The sequence below is a fragment of the Lepidochelys kempii genome, chromosome 6 (genome assembly GCF_965140285.1).
Source record: "Lepidochelys kempii isolate rLepKem1 chromosome 6, rLepKem1.hap1, whole genome shotgun sequence".
In the NCBI taxonomy this organism is placed as follows: Eukaryota; Metazoa; Chordata; order Testudines; family Cheloniidae; genus Lepidochelys; species Lepidochelys kempii.
The window spans coordinates 64289298-64314758 of record NC_136385.1 but is presented as its reverse complement, the minus strand read 5'-3'; the positions used below and the strand labels follow the sequence as shown (position 1 = coordinate 64314758).

The following is a 25461-nucleotide window of genomic DNA, read 5'->3' as shown; positions in this document are numbered from 1 at the left end:
GTGGCAAATCGCAGGGCTGCTCTCTGGAGCCATCTGGCATTACTTGCTGGCATGCATAGCTACTTCGCCACTGTTAGTGTCATAGCTTCACTGGAGTCAACAGAGTGACACCAAGGATTAACGTGGCCCAATATAATGCTGCTTGCCCTAATTGCTTGCTAGTTGGGCCAGGTTTTTTTTCTGCAGGGATCTGAGGCGGCTCTGCATGGGAGATTTTGCTGGGAGAGTCTGTCTCACCTTGTACCAAACTTACACTGCTACGTTTCTGAGGTTGCATGTTTTTACCTCATCTGCCACCCAGAATCTCCTTTGTGGAAACACCCCATGCTGTGCTACAGTAAGGATGGACTGCACACCTCCCTCACTACTCTGCCATCAGAGGCGCTGCAGACAGAAGCCCTCAAGCTCTTCAAGGTATTCAAAGAACCAGTATAAAAGATTTCAGATGTTCTACTCAAATATCTTAAGGGAGGGGTAAGCTCTGTGCAAGACATTTACTGCGGCTTTGTTTGCCCCTACTGTTGGCACAGATGGGGCTAATGTGTCAATTGTAATAAAAAAGGTCAATCTGTCTACCAGATGTATTTTATTCTATGCAGAGACCCACTTGGGCCCTCACTTTTGGGGGGGTGGGGGGAGTGGGGGAGCAGGTATCTCAGAGCCAGCTTCTGAATTGCAGGACTTGTCTATCTTCTCCAATAGCAGCACTGGAAAGAGAGGAAACAACTTATTGTCAGACTCCCTAGTGCCTTCCAGCCAGGGTACCTCGGGTAGGCAACTCCTCACCTGATTTCCACATCTCTCCCTCCGCTTTGAGCCCTGAAAACATTAATGCCAACATTAAGGCCTGGTCTACACTAGGAAATTAGGTCGGTATAACTACGTCACTCAGGGGTGTGAAAAATCCACAGTTAAACCAGCCTAACCCCCAGTGTAGACAGGGCTAGGTCAACAGGAGAATTATCCTGTTGACATAGCTACCCTCTCGGAGAGGAGGATTACCAGAAACCTCCCGTCGGCATAAGTAGTGTCTGCACAGAAGCACTACAGCGGCGCAGCTGCAGCGTTTTAAGCGTAGACAAGCCCTAAGACTAGAAAGCAAGGATGAGATTAGAGGATTGCTGAGGGGAGCAGGTAACAGTGGAGAGGGTTCTTAAAAACAACTGCATTCAATGACACGAGAGATACAATAGAAAGTTGTGTTTGGGGGTTAGTGCAGTGGACTGATTCAGGACTAATGAATTCTAACCATGGCTCTATCACTCACTCACCCTGTGAGAGTGGGAAAGTTCCTTAACCTCTGTGCCTCTGTTTTCCCTTCTACAAAATGGGATAATAAATTTTTATAAAAGAATCCTACAGTATGGTACAGGAATAGTCTGAAACTCTGCATCTTACAGTAGTCTCACTTGTAGTGTTTGGGGTCATTACTGTTGACTGTTGCAGTATTTTATCATTTATAAAGGCACCTTCTCTGACTAAAAACAACAAGGAGTCCAGTGGCACCTTAAAGACTAACAGATTTATTTGGGCATAAGTTTTCGTGGGTAAAAAACCCACTTCTTATCTGAAGAAGTGGTTTTTTTACCCACATAAATCTGTTAGTCTTTAAGGTGCCACCGGACTCCTTGTTGTTTTTGTGGATACAGACAAACTACCCCCGATACTTCTCTGAGTATTTTATCATAAATTTGTAGCACCCTTGGTTTGCCAAGCTATGAAGCCCAGTGGCAGATTTATTAGTGTGACCAAGATGCCTTTTATAATAATGGGGTAATCTGAACTCCCCTATGTTTAGCATCATTCCTAGACCCCAATCGTAACGGGGATGGAGCGGCAGTATAGCATAATGGCTAGAACAGTGGGCTGGAAGTCAGGGATTCTGTTCCTGGCTTTTCTTGCTGTGTAATGTTGCATGATTGTAGCTTTCTGCACGTGCTACAAAGGATGGGCTACTTAAGGACCAGTCTGTGTATGAAGCATATAGGGCAAGGGGAGAAAGTTTGTATGAGAGAAGCTTGACCTAGTAGAGGTTAAAGCATAGGCTTGGAAGTCAGGAGATCTGGATTTTCTCCCTGTTTCTACCACTGATGTGCTGTGACACCTTGGAGAATTCATTTCCCCTCTGAGCCACACTGGAGCTGGAAGGTGCTGTGGGGGAAAAATGAAGTATTATTATTACCGCACATGCTAATTTCCCTTTTTTGTAGTCCTGTCAGCTGTTCATCAATGTCCCTGTGGAGGCTCCATCTATTGATTACCATGTGTCACTTGCTCAGACAGCATTGCAAGTCTGTCTGACACATACTGAGCTACAGAATGAAATCTACTGCCAACTGGTTAAACAGACTAGCTGCCGGCAGCCTCAGAACCACTCAGTTATTCAGGTGAGCTTTGCTCGGCCACTTCCAGGCTGCAAGCTTCCATATGTTGAATAATTAGCGTTAGGTCTAGTCCCCATAAAAGACTAGTCACCTTAAACATTTCAAGGATTGTGGGGGCAAAAATAATCTGAAATGTGATGCGCAAAGGAAAAAAAAAAGTACTGAGTAATGCAATTTACTTGCAAAAGCATGTTTAGGTTGAATGCTCAACTATTCACCAAAAGCAAATTCCAAATACTGTTCAGTTGCAAAATTCAGTTTGTGTTGCGTTGAATAGTTGCCTAAGTCACAGGGTATTGGTTCCATGTCTAATTGTGACTTAATCATGCTTTGTATCCTGTTGGCTAATTATTACACTTGAATGTGCATTTTGAATTTTGTGATGTGCTTATTAAGTTAGCTGCCTGCATCCATTACAACTCAAAGACCCAGATCCCCGTAGGTATTTAGGTCCCTAACTTCCATTGATTTCAGTAGAAGTTGGGATCCTAAATATTTTTGTGGATCTGAGCCAAAGTGTCTATTGGATTCTTGATTGTAATATTCCCAGTTCAAATCATGTAGAGAGCAAGAATGACCAGCAGGAGAAATTTATGAATAATTTGAAATAATGAGTAATTCTGAGAGTTTTGTGATCTGTTTGCAGACAATAAAAAAAGCAAAATTTACTGAATTAGTAGTTGGGAACTATTTTCACAGCTCTAGTTACAGTGGCCAAGATTTTGAAAAGTGACAACTGATTTGTGGTGCCTGAATTTTTGGGTGCCCAATTTGAGATGTCAAAGAGGCCTGATGTTCAGAAAGTGCTGAGCACCTGCCTCTGAAAATCAGGCCCCTTTAAAGCATCTCAAGTTGCACACCCAAAAAATGGAAGCACCCAAAAATCCTAGTCACTCTTCAAATTCTTGGCCCGAGTGTTTTCCACATGGATACCTGGCAACAAGAGCAGAGAGGAGTGATTATACCTTAGTTTGTTGGTGGCCTGTTTCTCTTCACAGTGCTGGCAGCTCCTGGCTTTGTGTGCTCCTCTCTTTCTTCCTCAGCACCACTTCCTCTGGTATATCAAACAACACCTGCAGCGGCATGCAGACCCCAGGTAAATAGCATGCCATCTTCTTCTTTCACTGGCTATGTTGCTTCCATTCCTTTCTGTATCAACTACAGGATTGTAGTACAGTAAGGCTAATTTATGACTGACCCATGCAAAGGTGAGTTGGGGATGGAGATGACATAAGAAGCCTTCTCCAAGGTGCCAGGCTGTCCTTGTTCAGAAGCCATCTTTCAATCACTTTTGACCCACTTTTCAGTGGGAATGTTTCCTAGTCCATATGACTGTTTATAAAAGACAGTGAGTATAAATGCTTCTGAAAGGTTAGTAGGGCTTCTGGGGGGACAGGAAAAGAGGCTGGGGGGGAGTGCAAATAAAAAAAAAATTAAGGGGGTTCCTGGGTTAACAAACCCAAACTGAATTCCAAAGAGATAAGAAAAGTTATTTAAAACCAAACAGGACCTTCCATCACCTTCTCCCTACCCTTTTAACCTTTTAGTAGGAATTATGTTTCAGAGTGGAAGGTTATGTTGCATAACACTCTAACCTCCCCCGCACTCCCCGCCACAAACATACCAACAAGAAAACATGCAAGCGATGAAAACAAACAAGAGCTTCTTTAACAGCAAAAAGAAAAGGAGTACTTGTGGCACCTTAGAGACTAACCAATTTATTTGAGCATAAGCTTTTGTGAGCTACAGCTCACTTCATCGGATGCATACTGTGGAAACTGCAGAAGACATTATATACACAGAGACCATGAAACAATACCTCCTCCCACCCCACTCTCCTGCTGGTAATAGCTTATCTAAAGTGATCACTCTCTTTACAATGTGTATGATAATCAGGGTGGGCCATTTCCAGCACAAATCCAGGTTTTCTCACACCCCCGCCCCCAAAACACACACACACAAACTCACCCTCCTACTGGTAATAGCTTATCCAAAGTGACCACTCTCCCTACAATGTGCATGATAATCAAGGTGGGCCATTTCCAGCACAAATCCAGGTTTTCTCACCCCCCACCCCCATACACACACAAACTCACTCTCCTGCTGGTAATAGTTCATCCAAAGTGACCACTCTCCTTACAATGTGTATGATAATCAAGGTGGGCTATTTCCAGCATAAATCCAAGTTTAACCAGAACGTCGCGGGGTGGGGGGGAGGTAGGAAAAAACAAGGGGAAATAGGCTACCTTGCATAATGACTTAGCCACTCCCAGTCTCTATTTAAGCGTAAATTAATAGTATCCAATTGGCAAATGAATTCCAATTCAGCAGTTTCTCGCTGGAGTCTGGATTTGAAGTTTTTTTGTTTTAAGATAGCAACCTTCATGTCTGTAATTGCGTGACCAGAGAGATTGAAGCGTTCTCCGACTGGTTTATGAATGTTATAATTCTTGACATCTGATTTGTGTCCATTTATTCTTTTACGTAGAGACTGTCCAGTTTGACCAATGTACATGGCAGAGGGGCATTGCTGGCACATGATGGCATATATCACATTGGTGGATGTGGAGGTGAACGAGCCTCTGATAGTGTGGCTGATGTTATTAGGCCCTGTGATGGTGTCCCCTGAATAGATATGTGGGCACAGTTGGCAACGGGCTTTGTTGCAAGGATAGGTTCCTGGGTTAGTGGTTCTGTTGTGTGGTATGTGGTTGTTGGTGAATATTTGCTTCAGGTTGGGGGGCTGTCTGTAGGCAAGGACTGGCCTGTCTCCCAAGATTTGTGAGAGTGTTGGGTCATCCTTCAGGATAGGTTGTAGATCCTTAATAATGCGTTGGAGGGGTTTTAGTTGGGGGCTGAAGGTGACAGCTAGTGGCGTTCTGTTATTTTCTTTGTTAGTCACCTGTAGTAGGTGACTTCTGGGAACTCTTCTGGCTCTATCAATCTGTTTCTTCACTTCCGCAGGTGGGTATTGTAGTTGTAAGAATGCTTGATAGAGATCTTGTAGGTATTTGTCTCTGTCTGAGGGGTTGGAGCAAATGCGGTTGTATCGCAGAGCTTGGCTGTAGACGATGGATCGTGTGGTGTGGTCAGAGTGAAAGCTGGAGGCATGCAGGTAGGAATAGTGGTCAGTAGGTTTCCGGTATAGGGTGGTGTTTATGTGACCATCGTTTATTAGCACTGTAGTGTCCAGGAAGTGGATCTCTTGTGTGGACTGGACCAGGCTGAGGTTGATGGTGGGATGGAAATTGTTGAAATCATGGTGGAATTCCTCAAGGGCTTCTTTTCCATGGGTCCAGGTGATGAAGATGTCATCAATATAGTGCAAGTAGAGTAGGGGCGTTAGGGGACGAGAGCTGAGGAAGCGTTGTTCTAAATCAGCCATAAAAATGTTGGCATACTGTGGGGCCATGCGGGTACCCATAGCAATAAGCCATCCTGGGGTGTACATTAGTTGTCTGTTAATAAATTTCTTGGGTAGTTTAAGGAGCTTGGACTTCAGTCTTTAGTCTCCCTATACTCTTGGGGCATGTATCAGTGGCCAGGTAATGCACACCCTGTTGTGGTTTATTGCTATATGAAGACTAAACGTGGGTAAACAGCTGTGTCATTTCAAACACAGGCTTAGATACACCTTTGTCAAAAACTCAAATCAAAACTCTCCTGGAATTTGAAAGAGTCTGTATAATCTTTCTTGCTGATGTTCCACGGCCTGCCAGGGATATCAGCCGGCGGCTCCTTCATGGAGCCGTGAGCATGGGCGTGTACTTGGCGTGGTTTACCCCTATCCCGAACACTTGCCCTTTTTGTGGAGTGAGGGAGACGCTGGAGCACGTCTATTTAGAGTGCGCCAGGTTGCAGCCCCTTTTCCGGCTCCTCCAGAACCTTCTCCTAAGGTTCTGTCTGAATTTTTCCCCACGCTTCCTGATTTATGCACACCCTGACCATGGCCCCACAAAGTAGCAGGACCTCCTCATCAAGCTCCTCCAGGCATTGGCTAAAGTGGCCATTTATTAAACCAGGAGGAGGATGCTGGGTGGGGAGGTGCTCTGTGACTCTGGGATCTACTTCCGTTCCTCTCTTCAATCACGTATCTGGGCAGAGTTCCTCTGGGCAGCATCTGCTGGTTCCCTAGACACTTTTGAGGAACTGTGGGCGCTGTCCAGGGTTCTCTGCTTGGTGTCACCCTCTGGTTCCTTGATAATGGTCCTATGACCTCACTCCTGTCCCTGTTTTCTCCATAGTTGTCCCCTGGAATTATCTGAGTCCCGGGTTCAGCTGCTCCCACCCTTCGACTGGGAGAGGGATCTTTAGACACAGGCGAACTTGTGCCCACTCGTTCCCAGATCTCAATAGGTGGAAGCAGAAAATTCTATAAATCTTAAAAGAGAACCTAGCATCTAGCCTTGTTTTGCATTCTGAAGAGGTTTGGATCTCAATCCTAACGCGTCTTTGTTTATCTGAATCAAATCTAATCTCCAACTCTGTAGAGGTGAATAAGGACATTTGCAAATATACACATTTTCACTTGAGCAAGATGCCGGGGAGAGAGTCACTGGGGAGAGGAAATGGTAATGGGCACAATAAGTGTATCCAAAGCATGTGTTTGTGTTGTCACGCTCTCACCCTGGGATTAGGAGTGAAATAGGCAAGTATGCCATCTACTGTCAGAGATCTGTGGAGCGCACGTTGCACACTGGAGAACGGGAAGCCAAGCCTTCACGCATGGAGATTGTGTCTATTTTGTTGCGGAATCCCTTCCACCATTCACTCCCCTTCAGCATTCCAGTGCACTTCATGAATGGAACCTACCAGGTAAGACATGGGCACCGGGTACCTCTCAGGTAATTGAGTCCTACACTGGGCTTTTGCTGGTGTTTACATTCTTTTGCCACTTGTGGCTAGTTCTGTCCCCCAAGATAGACTTATTTAATTACTTTAATCTCCTGTTCCATTTCAGGTCGTGGGTTTTGATGGTTCCTCAACTGTGAATGAATTCCTCCAGCGACTGAACCAGGAGACAGGAATGAGGAAACCATCCCACATTGGGTTTTCCCTCTTTACAGATGATCCTTCTGGCAGGGATCTGGAACACTGCCTGCAGGGCAATGTGAAGGTAATTCCCTCCCCACTAGTCTAATAAAGACAAAGCAAGAGTTAAAGCCTAGTAAGGAGCCTTGAGTTTCTCAGCAGAAGTAGAACTTGCCTTGTCTTGACTAGAGTGTTACATGGTGTTAGTCAGAATGAGCTAGCTAGCACGATTTAACATTACACTTATAGATGCTAGTCAAGACAAGTTCCTGTTGTGTTGTGGGATGCCAGGTACATCTAGTTCAAACTCAGTGACTGAATTGATAAATACACACATACCATCTCTTGATGAAGGTACCAGGTACTTCCTGCCATGTTACTGAATATGCCCTAACTTTCCATTGACAACAGTGCAGCCAGTAACTCCTGGGGGAATTCTGCACCAAAAAATTAAAAATTCTGCACACAGTATTTTCAAATTCTGAAAAATTCTGCACATTTTATTTGTCAAAATAACACCATATAATCACACCAGTTTCAATTATTTTTGGTCATTTTTTTTCAAAATTCCTGTCAGCAAGTATGTCTGTAACTCTAATTATCATGTGTTGTCTATAAGAAAAAAAGGTATGGTGGAATTGTATGTGATTTTCTGGCCGAATGTGTTCTTGATCCACTCTCTCCTTTCCATACCCAAACCCCACAAAGTTTGTTTGCTTACTTTTCATTTAAGCAGCTTGTCTCTCTGTGATCTCTTTACAGATCTGTGATGTTATTTCAAAATGGGAACAAGCCTTGAAAGAACTGCATCCTGGGAAATATGAAGGTAGCACAAGAATAGTGAAGCTGACCTATAAAAGCAGGTATTGTGCATAGTTTGAGAGAGACACAACTTGGGTGAGGTAATATCTTTTATTGGAGCATCTTCTGTTGGTGAGAGAGACAAGTTTTCGAGCTACACAGAGCTCTTCTTCAGGTCTGAGTGATTTGAGGGAGTCATCGTTAAATATTGAGAGCAGAGATCCACCTACAGGGCCTATAACTTTTTACAATACTGTTAGAACTGGCAGAACTTGCTTAGGGCTTGTCTACACATGAAAACTAATCCATAATAATGTAAAGCTACTTGTCTTTACTTTCAAGGCTCTTCATGACCCATCCCTACCATATCATTTTTCATTCAGTATTGAAAAGTCAGTTCCCATGTTTAATTGGCCTATGACGTCAGCCTTCATCACCACAAAGTTTTAAAACAAGCATCCTCATGCTGTCTCTCGTATTTGGGAGAAACTCCCCATAAACATGTGCAAAACTAACTCATTATCCACATTAAATCCATCCTCAAAACTCTGCTTTGTTGGGAGGCCTACAAAAAACTGACACTAGTTAGGCAGCTGATGTCCTGACCTATATGGTCTCATTGTTTCCTTGTATTCTCCCCATCTATCTGTCTCCATCTTTTGTCTTATACTTAAATTGTAAGCTCTTTGGGGCTTTGTATGTTCTGTGTTTGTACAGCACCTAGCATAATAGAGTTCTGGTCCATTACTGGGGCTTGTGGATTCTATAATACAAATAAATAATAATAAGCACATTAACTATTCCTGATTAGCTTAATCAATTTTTAATCCACTCTTATTCCAGAATATGTGTGTCCACACATGGAGTTAATTTTCAATAAAACACTCGTATTCTGGAATAAAAGTATCCACACACGGAGTTAATCAGGAATAGCTATCCCAGAAAAATTCCCTGTGTAGACAAATTCCCTGTGTAGACAAACCTTTAGTCCGGCTGCATTCCATTCCCAAATGTATGGGAAGGGGTATATGGGCGAAAGATCAAATCAATACACTGTGAAAGTTATAACAGACTTGGAACCAAATAAAAACTAGATACAGTACAACTAAAGTTTTGTGTAGCTCCATCCATACAGGCTGGATCCTGAAACAAAATTAAATAATACATACTACATAAGAGCAAGAGAGAATTGAAAAAGCATAGGTCTATGTTGCTGGGGGGGAAATGTAGACTGCCTGAGCCTTGCAATGAAACTAAGTCATTGGGACAAGAAAATACAGAAAGCCTGTTCTAAATGGCAGGAGCTGCACAGGAGGAGGCTCTTGTATGACAATGGAGAGATGCTAGATGAATTGGGACAGTTGGGAAGTAGGAGACAGATCCATAGGGAGAGCTGCACTGAGTTCATGGTGGGCTTCATACATAAGAAGGGCATTTCTGAAGTGGACTCTGAAAGGAATAGGGAGCCAATGGAGAGCTGTCTGTGAGTGAGGGTGAGGTCATGACATCCTTTTGAAGGGTTCCACACTGCTAGCAAAAGTAAGCCCTCCTTAGGAACTGAAGAATTAAATATCAAGGTTTTCTGTATCAGCACCCATACACAAGTAAGGGAATGGAACGACAGGTTCATGCAATACTCTCTTTGTAGCTTCGTCAGAGCTAGATCTGGATTCTGTGATAGGTGGAGGAGTTAAAGGCCATCTAATAAATACCATCCATGTCTGTACTTAACGGAAGGGAATCTCTTCCCCCAGTTTTATAAAATATTGCTAAGCTAACTAGACACTTTCAGTAAATGGATGGCTCACAGACTGGAATGGCTTCAAAAGCTATTCTCCTTGTCCATGAACAGAGGGCTTTAGTCTTCAGGGCTCTCAGTACAACTCCTTTCTAATGCACAAAACTCACTTTGAAAATAATGACTATTTCAACTCTGTTCGCAGCTAGTGCCTGGTACCTTTTCTCCTGCATTTCTCTCCTTTTTAGATTGTATTTTCGAAACCAGGCAAAAGGTGAGACAGATAGAGAGCGGTTGCTGCTGGCCTTCCAGGTCAGCAGTGAAATAGCCAGTGGGAGGTTCCCTGTCAATAAGGAGCTGGCTCTGGAAATGGTGGCTTTGATGGCTCAGGTGAGCAACCAGCCCAGTGTGCTGTGGGAGTAACACTTTTTTTTTTACATTTAACACTATTATAAATGCTGGAGGCGAAGCAGGGTTTGGGAATGGAGGCTGACAGCTCATGACCATCCCCCCCCAACCCCACATAAAAACCTTGCGACCCCCTGAGGGTCACAACCCCCAGTTTGAGAAACCCTGCGCTAGGGAAACCATCTCTTTAGGCTTTGTTTTGGACTGTCCAAAGAGAAAGATGTGGGTATCTGGTGGTGATCTTTCGTCACTGTTTATTTCTGTTCTATAAAGAACCTGGGGCAGAAGGATAGGAGAAAGTTCACACCCCTTTCCCCACATGCTACAATGACCCTGCCATTTTCATGTGCTCTATTGTAAGTGTAAGTCCTGTTGCCCAGTTAGTTGGGCTGCACATCAGCCAAGCTGTACATTGCATTTCCTCAATTAAGCAATTAGGGCTGCTACAACAGAGATGGTGTTTCTTATCAAACTGCTCACACACAGAATGAGTCACGTCATGCCAAACCAACATCACTCAAGTAAATTATTCACCATAAACAGTGAAAAACTGAAACCAAGCTAAGAAGCAGTGTTATCCATGTGCAACGGTCTTAATACAAAAAGAGGGGATAAGATAGTCTGTTGCAGGTGCTCCTGCAGGAAGACAGTCATTGATGATGTTTACTGCTTTGATTGCATGTGTGCATCCATCATTCCCTCAAAGGAATTCTATTCTAGCAAGAGCTTGAGGAAAACACAGCCAGCCTGGGAAAGCCTCAAAACAGCTCTGCACAGCCATTCTGATGGAGATATTAAAACATCACTGTTCTGCTCTTAGCCTCATGGTCTGAGCCCTCCCTGTTATATTGCTAACAGCCTAGAACCTCACTCAGGGAAAGCATCTTGCAAGGTCCTAAATTAGGCCTCCATATGTAAGTTACATGTACCCTATTACCACTGTGGATTTATTCACACTGCGTGGCAAGTGCTGTTGTAGTAGACAGGACACTTGTGTCTTACTGGACTTTAACTGACCCGCTGTATTGGCTCAAGCAAATGGTGAGTCTCTTCACGAAGCCAATCAGGGAAAAGTACCCTGAAAAGGACATTCCTTAGGCACAGGAGGAGGAGGAGGGGGAGGGGGAGGGGCTCTCCACCTTGTTCAAGCAGAGCTCGAGTACAGTGGAGGTGGGGGTGATGCGGGGAACTAGTTGTGGAACCCTGATCATCACTCCGTCAGCTCCAGAGTAGGTGAAAGGTGCAAGGAATAGCCTTAATTCGTGCCATTGGCATGAGATCCATCTGAGACCTTACCCCAGTGGGGGAATCCCCTCTCCACCCAGCCCAGGCTTTTAAGATCCCTGGGGATCTTACTGGGGATTATGGGGAACAGCCGGCACTGGAGGGAGCAGAGCCCTTGCTTCCAGCAGAGTTCCCCTAAGCAGGGAGAAATCTCCCCCATATATCTCTAGCAATTTTGCACTGCAGCAGGCTGGGCAATCTTGCCTATGCAGTTTACAAATAAGCTGTTTTTTTTATTGGCCAACTGGGAAAAAAATAGCAATACATAGAGTTCAGTTGCCTGCACACAGAGTGGCTGGCCCAAATCTTGTTGCACCCTCCACAGATTTAAGAAATTTCCTGGGCAGGCCTATCCCTAAGAGTCACTTGCTCTGTATGGAAAGGATATTGATGCGAGACCTTGTCATTTTTCACTGTGATATAAACCAAAACCCTTTAACATTCTGGTGCAGGTGGAATATGGAGACTTGGATCGACCAGTATCTTCAAGCCCTGGGGGGACACCACAGTCCAAAATGCAACATCTTCTCCAACAGGTCTTGGACAAATTCTATCCCAAATGCTACAAACAAAACATTACCCCTGAGCATCTCAGGTGAGACTAAAATGGGCCTTGTTCGGTTATATAAAATTTTGCTGTGGGGAAAAAAAATAGACCACTTGCTACTTCATAATACATCCATCCCTTTTCTTATTTAGAAAGAAAGTTTAAGGAGAAACTGTCAAGTTAAATACACACACTTATTTTGAATTCAACATATAAGTATAAAAAGAACTCAGATCCCAGGCAATAGATACCCTTGAAAGGTGATATACAAGCCAACCTAGACTAAAACAGCATTCGCAAACAAGCCACCCGTCTATGCACAAAGGAAGCCAGTCTAAAAAACCTGTGTTACCCACCTTGGCTCCAACAATCCTGATATGCCCCAAATCAAAAGCCATGCCCTATCTGAACTCCCTCCAAACCACAACTCTCTCCAAATGTCTGGCCAAATAGATGGGCTTTGAAGTATGCCCTAAAGTTCAACAAATCTGGGCTTCTTTGGACCATGAGAGAGTGAATTCTGAAGTCTAAGCATCACTTTTTAAAAAAGAATCCACATCTGTACCAACTGAGCTCTAGCTCAGGGGACTCCACTGATCTCAGCTATGTTGTCGGGGAAGCAAGGCAATCTCCGAGATAGGCAGGTCCTAAGTCTTTTAAGGGCTTTATTGATCAGAACTAATATATTAACTCTACCTGGGAATGAACTGGTGCAGATTTCATATTCTCATAGCAAGACATGCTGCTTAACTTTACCACGGTCTAACTGTGAAGTGACAGGTGATGATGGTACTAAGGTATGCACCTGAAAAATGGTTTCTCCTTGGGAGAAGACAGCCTGGGTTAGACAGGCTTCTACCACATGGAAGAAAGCTACTATTTGAGATTTTGCAGATACTGTTGCACAGTTCCTAGCACAATGGGGTTCTGGTCAGTGACTGGGGCTCCTAGAAATTATCACAATACAATAATAATGTGGAAGCAAAGAACCTCTCTATCTCCTGCACAACCATGGCATAAGATCCTACCAAATCGCTAACTTCACTGACTAACATTTTGAAAAAAGGAAACCTTTGTTAAAAATTCAACAACATCACCCCTTCAGTTAAGGTGTGGGAGCTTCCAACATAGATCCTCTGAGACTATACATTTCCACTGTTTCCGTTCTCCATCACTCCCTGTCCTGAACTGCTGTGCAGTATTGCTTTGCACTGCTAAACTGATGTGCTTTTGTTACAGAAGGGGCTGCACTTCTGCGGTGGGTGAAGTGATCCCTATATTTTACACAGACAGTTAAAGGAACATTATTAAGGTTGCAAAGTCAAGCACTCAACAGTTAGAAAATACCAGAATTAAGGTTTTCTTAGTTCAGCCCCCTGGTGCATATGCATTATGATACAGTCGTCAGTTACATTATTGCATACTATTCCTCCACACAGGATCCCTGCCTTGTTCAGTGTACAATCAATGAGCAGCTACTCAATATTTTATTTTCTCCACATTTTCAATGTGTGGCCCCAGGCCATATTTACTGCTCACTATTCAAACCCTGTTCCGAAGACAGAATTGTTAATTTCTTCCAAGGTGGACCGAGTTAAATGAAAGTGATTTAAATCAGGAAGCAGAAAATGTTGATTTAAATAGAGAATTTTAATCTGGTTTTGCATTTGTACTTCAGTTACTTTCCTAAAGAAAGGTTGATTCTGATAGGTTGATAACTATTCAAACATGTTGATTTGTAACTAAATATAGCCTTTACACGAAATGTGGTGATTCTTTTGCTAACCAGGATACAGCTATACACATTTATTTAAGCAACTACATAGCTTAACATACACTTATTCAGATTCTTAATTTTTACTTTATTATGTTAGAAAATGGGGAATTATGCATTTCTTATTTACTAAATTAGTTTTTATACTTGTGATTTGTGTCAAGTTGCTTTTGGATGGAAACTGAAATTCAATTAAATGCACAAAAACAGCATTTTAAAATCAGTTTGTTTTTATTAGTTAAATAATCTTAAATTGGCTGGATACAGAAGAAAAAAGTAAATTTATCAAATATGTTTTGCAATTAAAACCAACTAATTTATTAAACAAAGTATTGTCTGTAATTAGTGAATTGAACTGATTGTTGTTGGTCACATGTCCCTTAAAATTTTAGAATTAATAGATCTCATTCTCTCACAGTTAGATTTTATTCATAGATTGGAAGAGGAAAACAAGCTTTCCTGCTTTTTCCAACTTCCAGTCAGTTTCATAAGTTTCAGTGAAAGAGTCATTGAACTGAACTCATTGAACAAACTGAAATAAATGAAATATTCTTGCTGTACCTGCAGAAGGTTGTCAAAAGCTGGGTTAGCACTTCAACAAACTGGTTCCAGGTGCTTTAGCTAGTGACTTGCACCAGGTCAGTAGATTTATGTTCTTTAAAATTTGACAGCAAACAGCTTAATATGTTTTTTAATTTAATATAAATTATTTTTATAGATTACAGTTCTTCAGGTCACCCTGGGATTTTATTCTCAGGGGATTTTTCCCATTTACCACTCAGTCTCCCACTGCTTCCCCTCTGAGGGGAATTTTGGCAGTCCACTGCACCTGCTTCCTGGAGTTTTCTAGCTCTGACTCACCAGGTCTCCCTTTCTCACTCAATCTCTCTTTCCCCAGGCCCAAATGCCTCTTTTAAACCTAACTGAAGTCAGCTGACCAGGCACAGGGACTCTTTGTGTTCTGTTTGTACAGCTCCGAGAACAGTGGGGTCCTGGTCCATGACAGGGGCTCCTAAGTGCTGCTATAATAATAAATAAAATAATAATAACAATTAATATTCACACAGGAACTCTGTGGAAGAGGCAGGAATAGAATCCAGTTGTCCAGGGCAACATTCACCTGCCTTAACTATGAGATCATCCTTTCTCTTCCTGCAATTCCCTGCCTCATTCACCATAGATCAGTAGTGGGCAACTTGGCCCATCAGGGTAATCCGCTGGCGGGTCACTAGATAGTTTGTTTACATTTGCACGGCTGCCCGCAGCTCCCAGTGGCCGTGGTTCGCCGTTCCCAGCCAATGGGAGCTGCGGGAAGCAGCGCGGGCTGCAGGGACATGCTGGCCACTGCTTCCCGCAGCTCCCTTCGGCCAGGAACGGCAAACGGCAGCCACTGGGAGCTGCGGGTGGTCGCGCAAAGGTAAACAAACTCTCCGGCAGCCTGCCAGTGGATTACCCTGATGGCCTGCGTGTGGCCTGTGGGCTGCAGGTTGCCCACCACTGCCATAGATCTTCCAATTTCTGCAACAAAAGACACAGGAGTCCTACAGACATCAGCCTCCTTCACAACAAAATCCTGATCAATGCCCACAGCAGTTCCTTCCTCTGCACTGAAGGAGGCAGGGGTCCTGTGGAAAAAAATACTGACATATAATTAAAGATTGTATCATATTGCATATGCACAAGAGGGCCAAATTAAGGTTGCACAGACAAACTTAATTCTGGCATCTCCTAACTTTTGATTGCTTGACTTTGCAACCTTAGTAATGTTCTTCTAATGTCGTTTTTTAATGTGTAATTTCCTAGGTTTTAAATAAACCAAACTGAATATACAGAAATTCCATCATCCAGCATCATACTGACACCCACATGGTTCATCAGCAGGGTTGGAACCTTTAGGTCAACAGCACAGACCTCTGCCACTGGAGCTAACGGAGTAACTGTTAGCAACAGTAGGTGTTATCCTACAGGACCAGCACTAGAGGAGACTGAGACACACCCTTTACCAGTGGTTATCACAGATATTTGCTGACAGCAGGGGAATGGTGAGACTCAGAATCTTTGGTTTCCATTCTAGCCTCTGGAAGGGAGTGTGCTCTAGTGGGCACAGACTTCTGCCTCTTCCCCCACAAGCTTGACTCCTTCTGCCTCATCCCTTCCAATCTGTCCCTAGTCCAGTCCTGTCTTTTCCTCACCCTGTCTCCTTGTCCCAGTCCTATCCTCCTTGCCTACCCTGTGCCAGTCTCTACTCCTCAGACTTCTCATCCCAGGCCCTGTCTCCTTGCACAGATGGATCTAGTTTCCCCCTCCAGGCTCACTCTTCAAGTCCCAATCTCCCCCTGACTCCCAATCTCAGTCTCCTTGCCCAGCCAGTCCCAGTTCCCACTCCCCCCTTTCCCTCCATCTGGCTCCCAGTTCCAGTCTCATCCCCTGCACAGTCCCGATCTCCACTTCCCCTCCCCCACTCATTGCCCCGTTTACCGTCTCCCTGGTTCATCACAGTCTCTTTACCCAGACAGTCCTAGTTCTCTCCCTGCACTCCAACTACTTCTCAGATCTGTCTCTCCTCCCCCTGCTCTGTTCTTCCCCCAAACACTAGTTCCTAGTCCCACATTCCTTATCCAGCCAGTCAGAGTCCCCCCAGCTCCTTTTTCAATCTCAGTGTCCCCTCCCCAGCCAACTGGCTCCAAGTCATCTGATCCATTTCACTTACTGGATCCCAATCTCCCCCTAGCTCCTAGTCTTAGTCTCCTTGCCCAACAAGTTCCAGTTTCCCTTGCCTCTACCCAATCCTAGGCTCCTTGCTCAAATGCCCAGCCAGTCCCAGTCATCCTTCCTCTAGCCCCTAGTGTCACAGTTTATCTCCTTCCCTCTTCCCATCTCATCACACTCCTTGTCCCAATCAAATCCTTTCCTACCCCTCTGGCATGGCTTTTGTCCCCTCTATATTCAAATCTGACAGCTTCCTCCTCCACAGTGCCTGGGCGTCAGCAAGGGAGTCATTGAGAGCACAGGAGAAACAGTTTCCCTGCTCTCATTTCCAGTGCTCAGCTCCATCCTGGCTCAGAGCACCCTGAAGCAGCAATTACAGGAACAGTCTGGTCCTGGCCTAGAGCATGCTCAGTGAGGATGGCACATGCACACTTTAGTCCCAAATAGGAGCTGTGACGGTATAGAGCACACTCACTTTCTCTGTGAGGATGGTGTATGTGCAGCCTAGTTGTACTTTGGAGCTGTGAGATACTCGAGCATGCTCACGGAGGATGAAATCTTCAGAGCGTTTAGTGACTAGAATTGAAGAAGTCTCTGAGCGTGTATTTATGACTTGACCAAATCTGGGTAGATTTTCATGGAGATGTGAAAAAGCAGAGCCTTAACACGGAGGCTACTCCCCTGCCAAATTTCAAATCCCTGCTCCAAAGCATGGGGTCACTGGAGCTTTAAAAAGAAAAGGTCACCAGATTTTTTTTAACCTGGACGAGATAATGTATTTTCCCCTAGCCTCCTTCTCCTAGATGACTGAACCATTTGGCTAAAATTTTCCAAAAAGATTCAGCCTGAGGCAGATGCCCAGCATGGAAAACTTCAGCCCAAATGGTTAAAGTCTGACAAACTTATGAACAACTGAATAAGATCTTATCCTAGGATGTCTTGGGCAACTTAAATAATAGGTGGTGCTAGCAGCTCTGCCTACAGTAGTTTAAAAGACGCTTCCAGCCCTTCAAGATGAAAAACACTGTATAAATGTAACATTTTTATAATAAGTTATTTGAAGACATGAGCAAATGTTATAATGTAATTTGGATTCCCACAGGCGGCTGGCTGACTGGCTGGCTACAAAGTGGATGATGCTGCAGGGATGCTCTGCACTAGAATGCATTAGAATTTATTTGACAGTGGCCCGGAAATGGCCTCTCTTTGGAGCCAAGGTATTTGCTGCGAAGGTAATCACAAGTGGCTTCTTGCTGGAGTACTTTGTTTCTTTACCCCCCAAGTTAAATTTGTTCAGCTCAGCTTCTATTACAGTCTTTGCTAAAAGAGCTCATACCTCATGGGGAACCCGTTCTCCCCACCTTTGGAAGTTATTTAGAGGTACAGCACTTTCCATACCATTCCATCTGGCTGACCAAGCTGTATTTAGTTTCCCATCTGTTTAGATGGAATAGAGAAGACAAATATGTTTTAGAGACACTAGGGGTTGCTAGAGTGCCACAAATTACACGCTGAAGATCTTAGGAGTCAGCACTTGTCTACCAAACTTAGTTTGTGGCAGGCTGGAGTGTAAATCTCCCCTCCACTAACCTGCCAGGCACTAATTGTCTACATGAACCCTGCTGCGACACCATAAAAGTTCCTTAGCGCGTAGCAGCAGGGTCTACATGGACACTTAGTACGCAGCAGGCTCGTGCAGGGCAGATTTACATGCCAGCTTGCTGCAAACTGTGTGTTTGTGTAGACAAATGCTTATGGATCAATACTGTGCCTTTGATGACAAGAGCAAACATAGTTTAAAAAATAGTATTCCTTAAGTATTTACCAGAGGAGAAAAAAGAAAAAAACTCTGTAAATCATACCCTGTAGCTAGTGACATGTAAATGGAGAGAACCGATGTTTCAATTCTGTAGGTAACACTGTGCAACAATCCCTGTTCTCATGTGAGGAAGGCAAACAGTATTACTATCCCTACTGTACAAAGAGAGAAACTGAAGCACAGATTGGCTAAGTTCACTTTCCAAGAATCACATCAGTGGCACAGCCAGGAACAGAACCCAAGAGTCCTGGCTTCTAGCAGTTTGTTCTAACCTTTCAACCATCCTAAACTTAGAGACCTAGTCTACTACATCCTCCCATATTAAGGTATGTTTACACTGCAGTTGTCAGGTGTGATCGCTACATGCATAGTCATGCCTGAGCTAACTCAGATCAAGCTAACTTGCTAAAAATAGCAGTGAAGCTGCAGCAGCACAGCTGGCAGCATGGGCTAGGCACCCAAATTGGTACCCAGGGTACAAGGCAGGCTTATACTAGAATGGCTAGCTAGTGCTCCCACAGCTTCACTGTTATTTTTAGTGAGCTAGCTTGGGTATGTCTACATGTGCAGCAATCACACCTGCCTGCAGTGTAGACATACCCTAAGGCCAGGTCTACACAGGAAAGTTATATTGGTATAGCCATGTCAGGAATGTGCAAAAAACCACAGCCCTCACTGACACAGCCATGCCAGCATGAAACCCTGTATATACATAGTGAGGTCAGTGGAAGAGGACTTCAGTCAATACAGTTAATTTTGTTCACGGAGGTGATGTTCCTACACTGACAGAAAAACCCCATGCCAACCTACCATGCCAGTATAGTCATAGTGTAGACATGCTCTTAATTGCAGATAGTAGTTGTGATCCTTTGGTCTCTTGCTTTGCAATCAAAGTACTTGACTTTCTGAAATAAAATCTTAAAGTAAAAGTACTGCCCTTGTGTGCAGTTAAACTGGAAGTTTCCTTTGAGTTCAGAGAGCATACAGGCTTCCTTAAATTCCGTGGCTGTCACCAGTAAAAGCAGGAAAGATCACAAGCATTTGGAGTCAGTGGGGTTGAAAAGCAGAAGATACAATAATTCCATCCAGAGTTTAAAGAACAATCTGTTTGACACCTTTCTGATAGTTACACTGCCAGAACTATGAATTAGCCATAACAATAACACAGCACAGAGTCCCATGACAAATTAGTGGCATTAGCCATAACAATAATGCACAACACAGTGTCTCCTGTGTTTACCAAACAATCTGAATTGTCTTTGATAAAACAGACTTCATTCTGATGAGATAAAAACCTTCACACATGAGCACAACTCATGTTAAATAATTAGCAGTTCTGAGTTGCTTAATTTAAAGCATAGAGTTTCCTGAGAAGGAAACTCTAGTCCCTGGATATCCTCAGTCCATGTCAAGGCTCAGTAACACATCTCACACAAAATAAATTCTAAACACCATTGTCCCTCTGGCTGGAATTCTCTGATGGACATAGATTTGCCACCTCCCCCAGGATTTCTGGCATGTTATAAATACTGTATACGGGAAATGACTGTGGAGGTACTGGATAGCTCAGGGGATTGCTAATAGGCTAGAGAGTTTGTCTCATCTAAATCACTGGCTCAGATATAGCCTTGTTTGACAGTGACCATTGCTTTCTGATGGCCTAGGTAAAATGCATTGGTAATCTGAGTCTAGTTCTTAGGATACCCCACAACTGGCACTAATTGGCCTCTTGGCAATATCAGTCTAGGACACTGAGCTGCAGTACCCTGTTACTTGAGGACAGGACTGAAGCACACTGACAGAAGACCGTGTAGGGACACCTGCATTGCTGCTGCCCACAGTGTACCTGTTCTGTGGAAGAACAAAGGATGTCAGCCTCAGACCCCATGGTGATGGAAGCAACACAAGAACCTGAATAGACTATGACTGTCAAACTGGCATCTTGGACCAGCATTACATTCAGTTTTCAGTATGCTGACTTAGTTTAATTTTTAAAAGAAAACAGATTTTAAAACCATGGAGATGAACTATTCTCATGAACAAGATTATATCAGTCACTGGGATCAGTTCTACAAGATATGCAATGATGAAGTAGCTATTGCAAGTTAAATAAATTTAGTCAGGCTAGCTAATGTACAGGAATCTCAGTTCCCTGCTAGCTTGTCCTCAATACCCAAGAAATATGGTGGAAATTTCTTATTTTTGCGCTGCTGTATAAATACCTGTATAAATTATTTATTATTTCCCCAGCCTGTCCTTCCTTCTCCCTTGGAAGATTGTCCAGTTTGGATAGCTGTGAATGAAGATGGCATTAGCATACTGGATTACAACACTATGGTATGGTGAAGCATGTTGATTGAGAAAAATAACTTCGTCCCTGCAGAAGTACATTCCCACAATCTTGACTCATAGAGTAAAATCCTGGCCACACTAAAATCAATGGTAAACTTCTATTGACTTCAAATGGGACCAGGATTTGACACACAGAAGTTAGAGATGGAAAAGGTTTTCTGTATTTGAACCGTGCATAAAGATACAGGGTCATTACTGCTGAGTCAGAGTGGCAGATGCAATTTGTTAATTCCAACCAGGCTATTAAAACGGTTGGACTATCTCTCTCAGAGGCAGCTAGGCACCGGGCTTGCAGGGAAATCTTAGGAACAGCCTAATACGGGGATCAAGCTTAGGCTGAGATGTTTCTTTGTTATCTGAATTACCAATAAAGCTAAATCCCAAACAGGGGCGTAAATTTGGACTATTAACAGTATGTCGACATTCTGTTCAGTGCAGCAGAGCTGCTTACAGCTGTTTTCATTACTGGGAATCTGATGTTGCCTAAGCAAATAACAAGAGTACTCTTTGGGGAAACTTTTTTTCTTTTAAAAGAATCTAGTTGCTGATTGAACTTTCTCTCCATTGTCTGCAGCACTTAAGGCTATCTTATGCATACCCGTCTGTGCTGACCTTTGGAGGCTGTCGGGATGACTTCATGATTGTAGTCAGTCAGGGGAAGGATAGGAGTTCTGGGAAAAACAGCACTGAAAAACTACTTTTCAGAATGGCAGCTCCAAAGGTGGGTATAAGACAAACACCAAAATAGGTCCCTTCCACCTGGCAGCAGAAAAACTGTGTATTAAAACCTGCTAGGCCTTTGGTGTATTTCCAAAGGAATTGTTCCTTTCCTTTCTGCACTAACCCTCCTGTGCTTTCAACCTGGGAAGCCCCTCATGGGTGTGGGCCTCAAACTGATTGATCCATTCAACCCAGCCCTAAATGTATTCGCTCAGCCCTAAATAGAGCAACTCAGCTTTCAGACATTGCCATACTCAGCAATTTCTCTGCACATGGGTGCTGGAAACCAAAGTGCATTTTCCCTCTAACTGATCTACCGTTAATCATTTTCTTTCTCCCACAGATTGTTGAGGTGACTCTTCTAATTGCCAGCTATATTAACTACTGTGCACTGACTCCCCTCCTGTCTCCTGCGCCTCCTTCTCTGAACATCATCTCGCCTTTGAGCACAATGCCAACTAAAAAGCTCTGGGAAACTCAAAGCCAGTGTTTCTTTCCTTCCATGCCCCGTACTACCAAGGGGCCTACACTGCTCTGAGTGCTTGTTCTCAGTGACTTTGGGCTTTAGTGGTTTTGGGTTTTTTTGCAAGCTGCCCAATTTTGAGTTGAGGACTGCCGTGATTTTGCTGTTTATGTATCCTGTTTTAATGCAGACTCCAGTTCTCTCTCCTTAGTGTGGTATGAAGTATGTTTAGAGGTAATATCCTTTCTTTTCTAAAGACTAGATTTTGGGGTCTGTCCACATTTCCTCTCTCTGCTACATGCTATCCTAAACATTGTGGCTAAGGTCATCTTCCCTTCTTGCTGCTCCAATCACATCACTCCCTCTGAATCTCTTCACTAGCTTTTGCACTCCTTCCATCATAGGGTTGTCAATTTTGGTTGGACATGTTCTTGGAGTTTTTAATCACACGATGTAAGCTTTAATTAAAGATTAATCTTTAATTCCTTGAGACTCCAGGACAATCCTGGAGGGTTCGCAACCCTACTTCCACGTCATGTTCAAGCTGCTCTTATAAGTGTGCCCCTTCCCATTCTGGGCTTTGCACCTTGTCTCAGGTCACCATCCCCTATGCCTAGAAACTGTCTCCCACTTCTTGCGCTCCTCGTGAGCTCTCTTGTATCCTTAACACATCCCTTTTCAGTAGCTTTTCACCATTCGTCTCCTGACAAATCCTGTATGTCCACTTCACCTTTGAATCATTAACTTACCTGTCCTTCACCTGAATTAGACTGTAAGCAACTTGGGCAATGGACTTTGACTTTTGTGTGTTTCAAGCATAATACACAGTGATGAGAACTGTGGTATGAGCCTTCTGCAAGGATACTTCATAATGAATACGGCCAGTATGACAAGTTTTATATTCCTGGATCAGAAATTACATGCACCAAAACAGGACAATTACCAGAGTGTAAAGAGTAATATAATGGAGCTTTACGGTGACCCTATCATGTAGTTTAGGTACAACATTAACCCTATGCTCTGGTGGTGAATGTCCTCCATGTTCCAAAGACTTTCCAGTGGTGTTTAAATTCACTATTGCCAACCCCAAAACAAGTTAAAATAACCAGTCTTTCTGTATGACCTACAATATTTTGTACTGTGCTGCTGAATATGCATGCAAACCAAGACTACAAGTGAACTTAACCCCACAGCTGTGCTGACACATCAATGTGATTGGTGCTCAGATTCAAAAGCTGATGCAGTCCTGAGCCTGTATTGACCTGTAGTCTAAGAAAGACATAGGGAAAAAATAAAGTTGACTAGATGAAAGGACGCTAAGCTGACAAGCAAAGAAATGTCACAGTCTGTCTTTGAAGAGAGCATATTATAGAGAAAAGGGAGAGTACAGGAGGAGAGTTTAATACTACTTTAAAAACAAAGGCCAGGGCAATTTTGCTTTAGTAAAATTAGGGCAGAAATGTGGCAACATCTCTGCATTTTGAGAACTTAGTAAAGAGTGAATAGGACTGGAACAGATGTCTGACGATGTCCTTACTCCTGCAGGACTGAGGTACCATGGAATGCCAGGCTGGTCTATATAATGGACAAAAAGCTAGGTCTCCACCACAGGGCTGTATTTATCATGCCCAGTCCCCTGCCTGACACATGCTTTCAAAGAATCTTGGTGTTCACCACTATATTGTATGTATTTCAGGATGTGTTCACTACTGTATAACATTACTGCACGTGATCTCTACGAATTGGGATGGCAAGGCAAATGAGTTTTGTATTTATAATGTCTTCCAGCAACTGCTGTAGTTTTTAGAAACAGCTAGACCACACTAATTTCATAGGTGCAGTTACTTCCAAACCCCAGCTTCCACCATACCATTAGGGCAAGGGAAAGTGGCTAGCAAATATATTCCCAAATACTGTCCTTCAGGCCTTCCTAACTAGTGCTGTTTCACCAGTCCCAAAGGGACTCTGTCAAAGTCGGAAGGGCCAAAATGTGAAATTTTTTGTAGAGGTTTCACATAGGTTTTTTTAAATTATTCTTCAAAGACACACAAATCTACCAAGCTAGGTTTTTATGCTGTGCTCATCAATCTTCTAGCTTTCTAAAAAGCTTTAAAAAAATTTAAATTGTCATCTCCCCAGCACCCACGAACAACCTATAACAAACTATGTGCTCTGCCTAGCTGACATGGGCACTGCACCAAAAGAATCCAGTCCCCATGAGCTGTTCTACGGTAACAAACCAGTTCTTCCAGCCCAGCATTCAGAATGAGCAAACTGTTTTGTTATTGTCAATGTGCTTAATTTCGTGCCCATCAGCAACTCTGCAAACTACAAGCAACCTTACAACAAGCCAGTGTATACAACGAGGACATTACAGAAAGAAAGCAGGTTTCAATTTCAAGCTTCCAATGACTAATTAGGCACAAATAGTGAAGAGCATGGAACTGGGAAAATTATCTTGTATGATTCTAAGCAATTTCTTGACAGAATCCTTTTAGGGCTCTAAAATATAGAAAGGCTGGTGGGCTGGTGAAAGTTAATGTGCCAGAAACAGCAGGTCTGAAGCTGATAAATCCTGGAGACCTGATTTACATATACTGTAATTTACCGAGTTCTCACATGTTCGGGGACTTTCCCATCACACTATTGAGATGAGCTGTGGGTTTTCTGAGTCAAAGAATAATTTTGACAAAGTTTTGATTTTTAGCCTTTTAAAAGTTGCAGATATAGTCAAAAAAGTGACTACATATCTTGACATTGTGGTCTCTGGTATTTATTCTCTCTCTAATCCCAGTACAAATGTGCCAATTTGAGTCAAATGGTGTTTTTTTTTCCAATTGCCTGCGCTGCAATCCTCCCCTGGGATATGAGAATCCAGCTGGCCTTCTGCCTCTTACGTTATCACCAGCAACAAAGATTCCTCAGTCCGAATTGAGCTGTTACTTGTGTTAATGATGCACAAAGCCCTACGGGAGTAACACTTGTTACATTAACGATTTGACTCATACACAGGAAGCAGAGAAATTGAGTAAGAAGCGGGCCATTTTTACTGTCATTTTTCTGACCATAACTGCACTTTAAACTCTACAGCATGGCATGTTGTTCCTTTAGGCATTAGATCTTGTGAGCATTCATCAATACTTGAGCATTTCAGGGAACACCCCCACTTTGATGAATGCCACCATATACCTCTTATTTATAGCTTACCTGACTTCAGAAAACTGTGTAGCTAGCTTAACTATTTTTTTGATTGCTGGGTAGAGAATTTAATTTTTTATTTTCGTCAACACCCTTGGCAATGACTGGACATTTTCTAAAGTGTAGAATGAGATACTGAATAACAGAAGCCTAACTGCTGTGCTGTATGTAAAAGGATAACTGTGAGATACTGTGAGGTTTTTTTGTTCTTAATAAAATGCAGTTGTCAGTGA

The 25461-nt window shown here is 43.2% G+C and overlaps 1 protein-coding gene across 7 annotated transcripts in view; it reads left to right on the top strand.

The window, feature by feature from the left end:
- PLEKHH1 (pleckstrin homology, MyTH4 and FERM domain containing H1) overlaps positions 1-25461 on the top strand; it is an 84028-nt gene extending 58567 nt beyond the window's left edge. For 6 of the 7 annotated variants that reach the window (XM_073348415.2, XM_073348418.2, XM_078853305.1 and 3 more), the window contains 12 exons: positions 302-414; positions 2211-2387; positions 3383-3480; positions 7022-7199; positions 7345-7500; positions 8178-8278; positions 10203-10344; positions 12099-12241; positions 17779-17908; positions 20746-20832; positions 21422-21568; positions 21911-25461. In XM_073348415.2, the coding sequence (XP_073204516.1) occupies positions 302-414; positions 2211-2387; positions 3383-3480; positions 7022-7199; positions 7345-7500; positions 8178-8278; positions 10203-10344; positions 12099-12241; positions 17779-17908; positions 20746-20832; positions 21422-21568; positions 21911-22105 (1667 nt within the window). In that variant the 3' untranslated portion in view covers positions 22106-25461. Of the gene's footprint in view, positions 1-301; positions 415-2210; positions 2388-3382; positions 3481-7021; positions 7200-7344; positions 7501-8177; positions 8279-10202; positions 10345-12098; positions 12242-17778; positions 17909-20745; positions 20833-21421; positions 21569-21910 lie in introns of those variants that run through there. The other variant, XM_078853307.1, reaches the window with a different exon arrangement.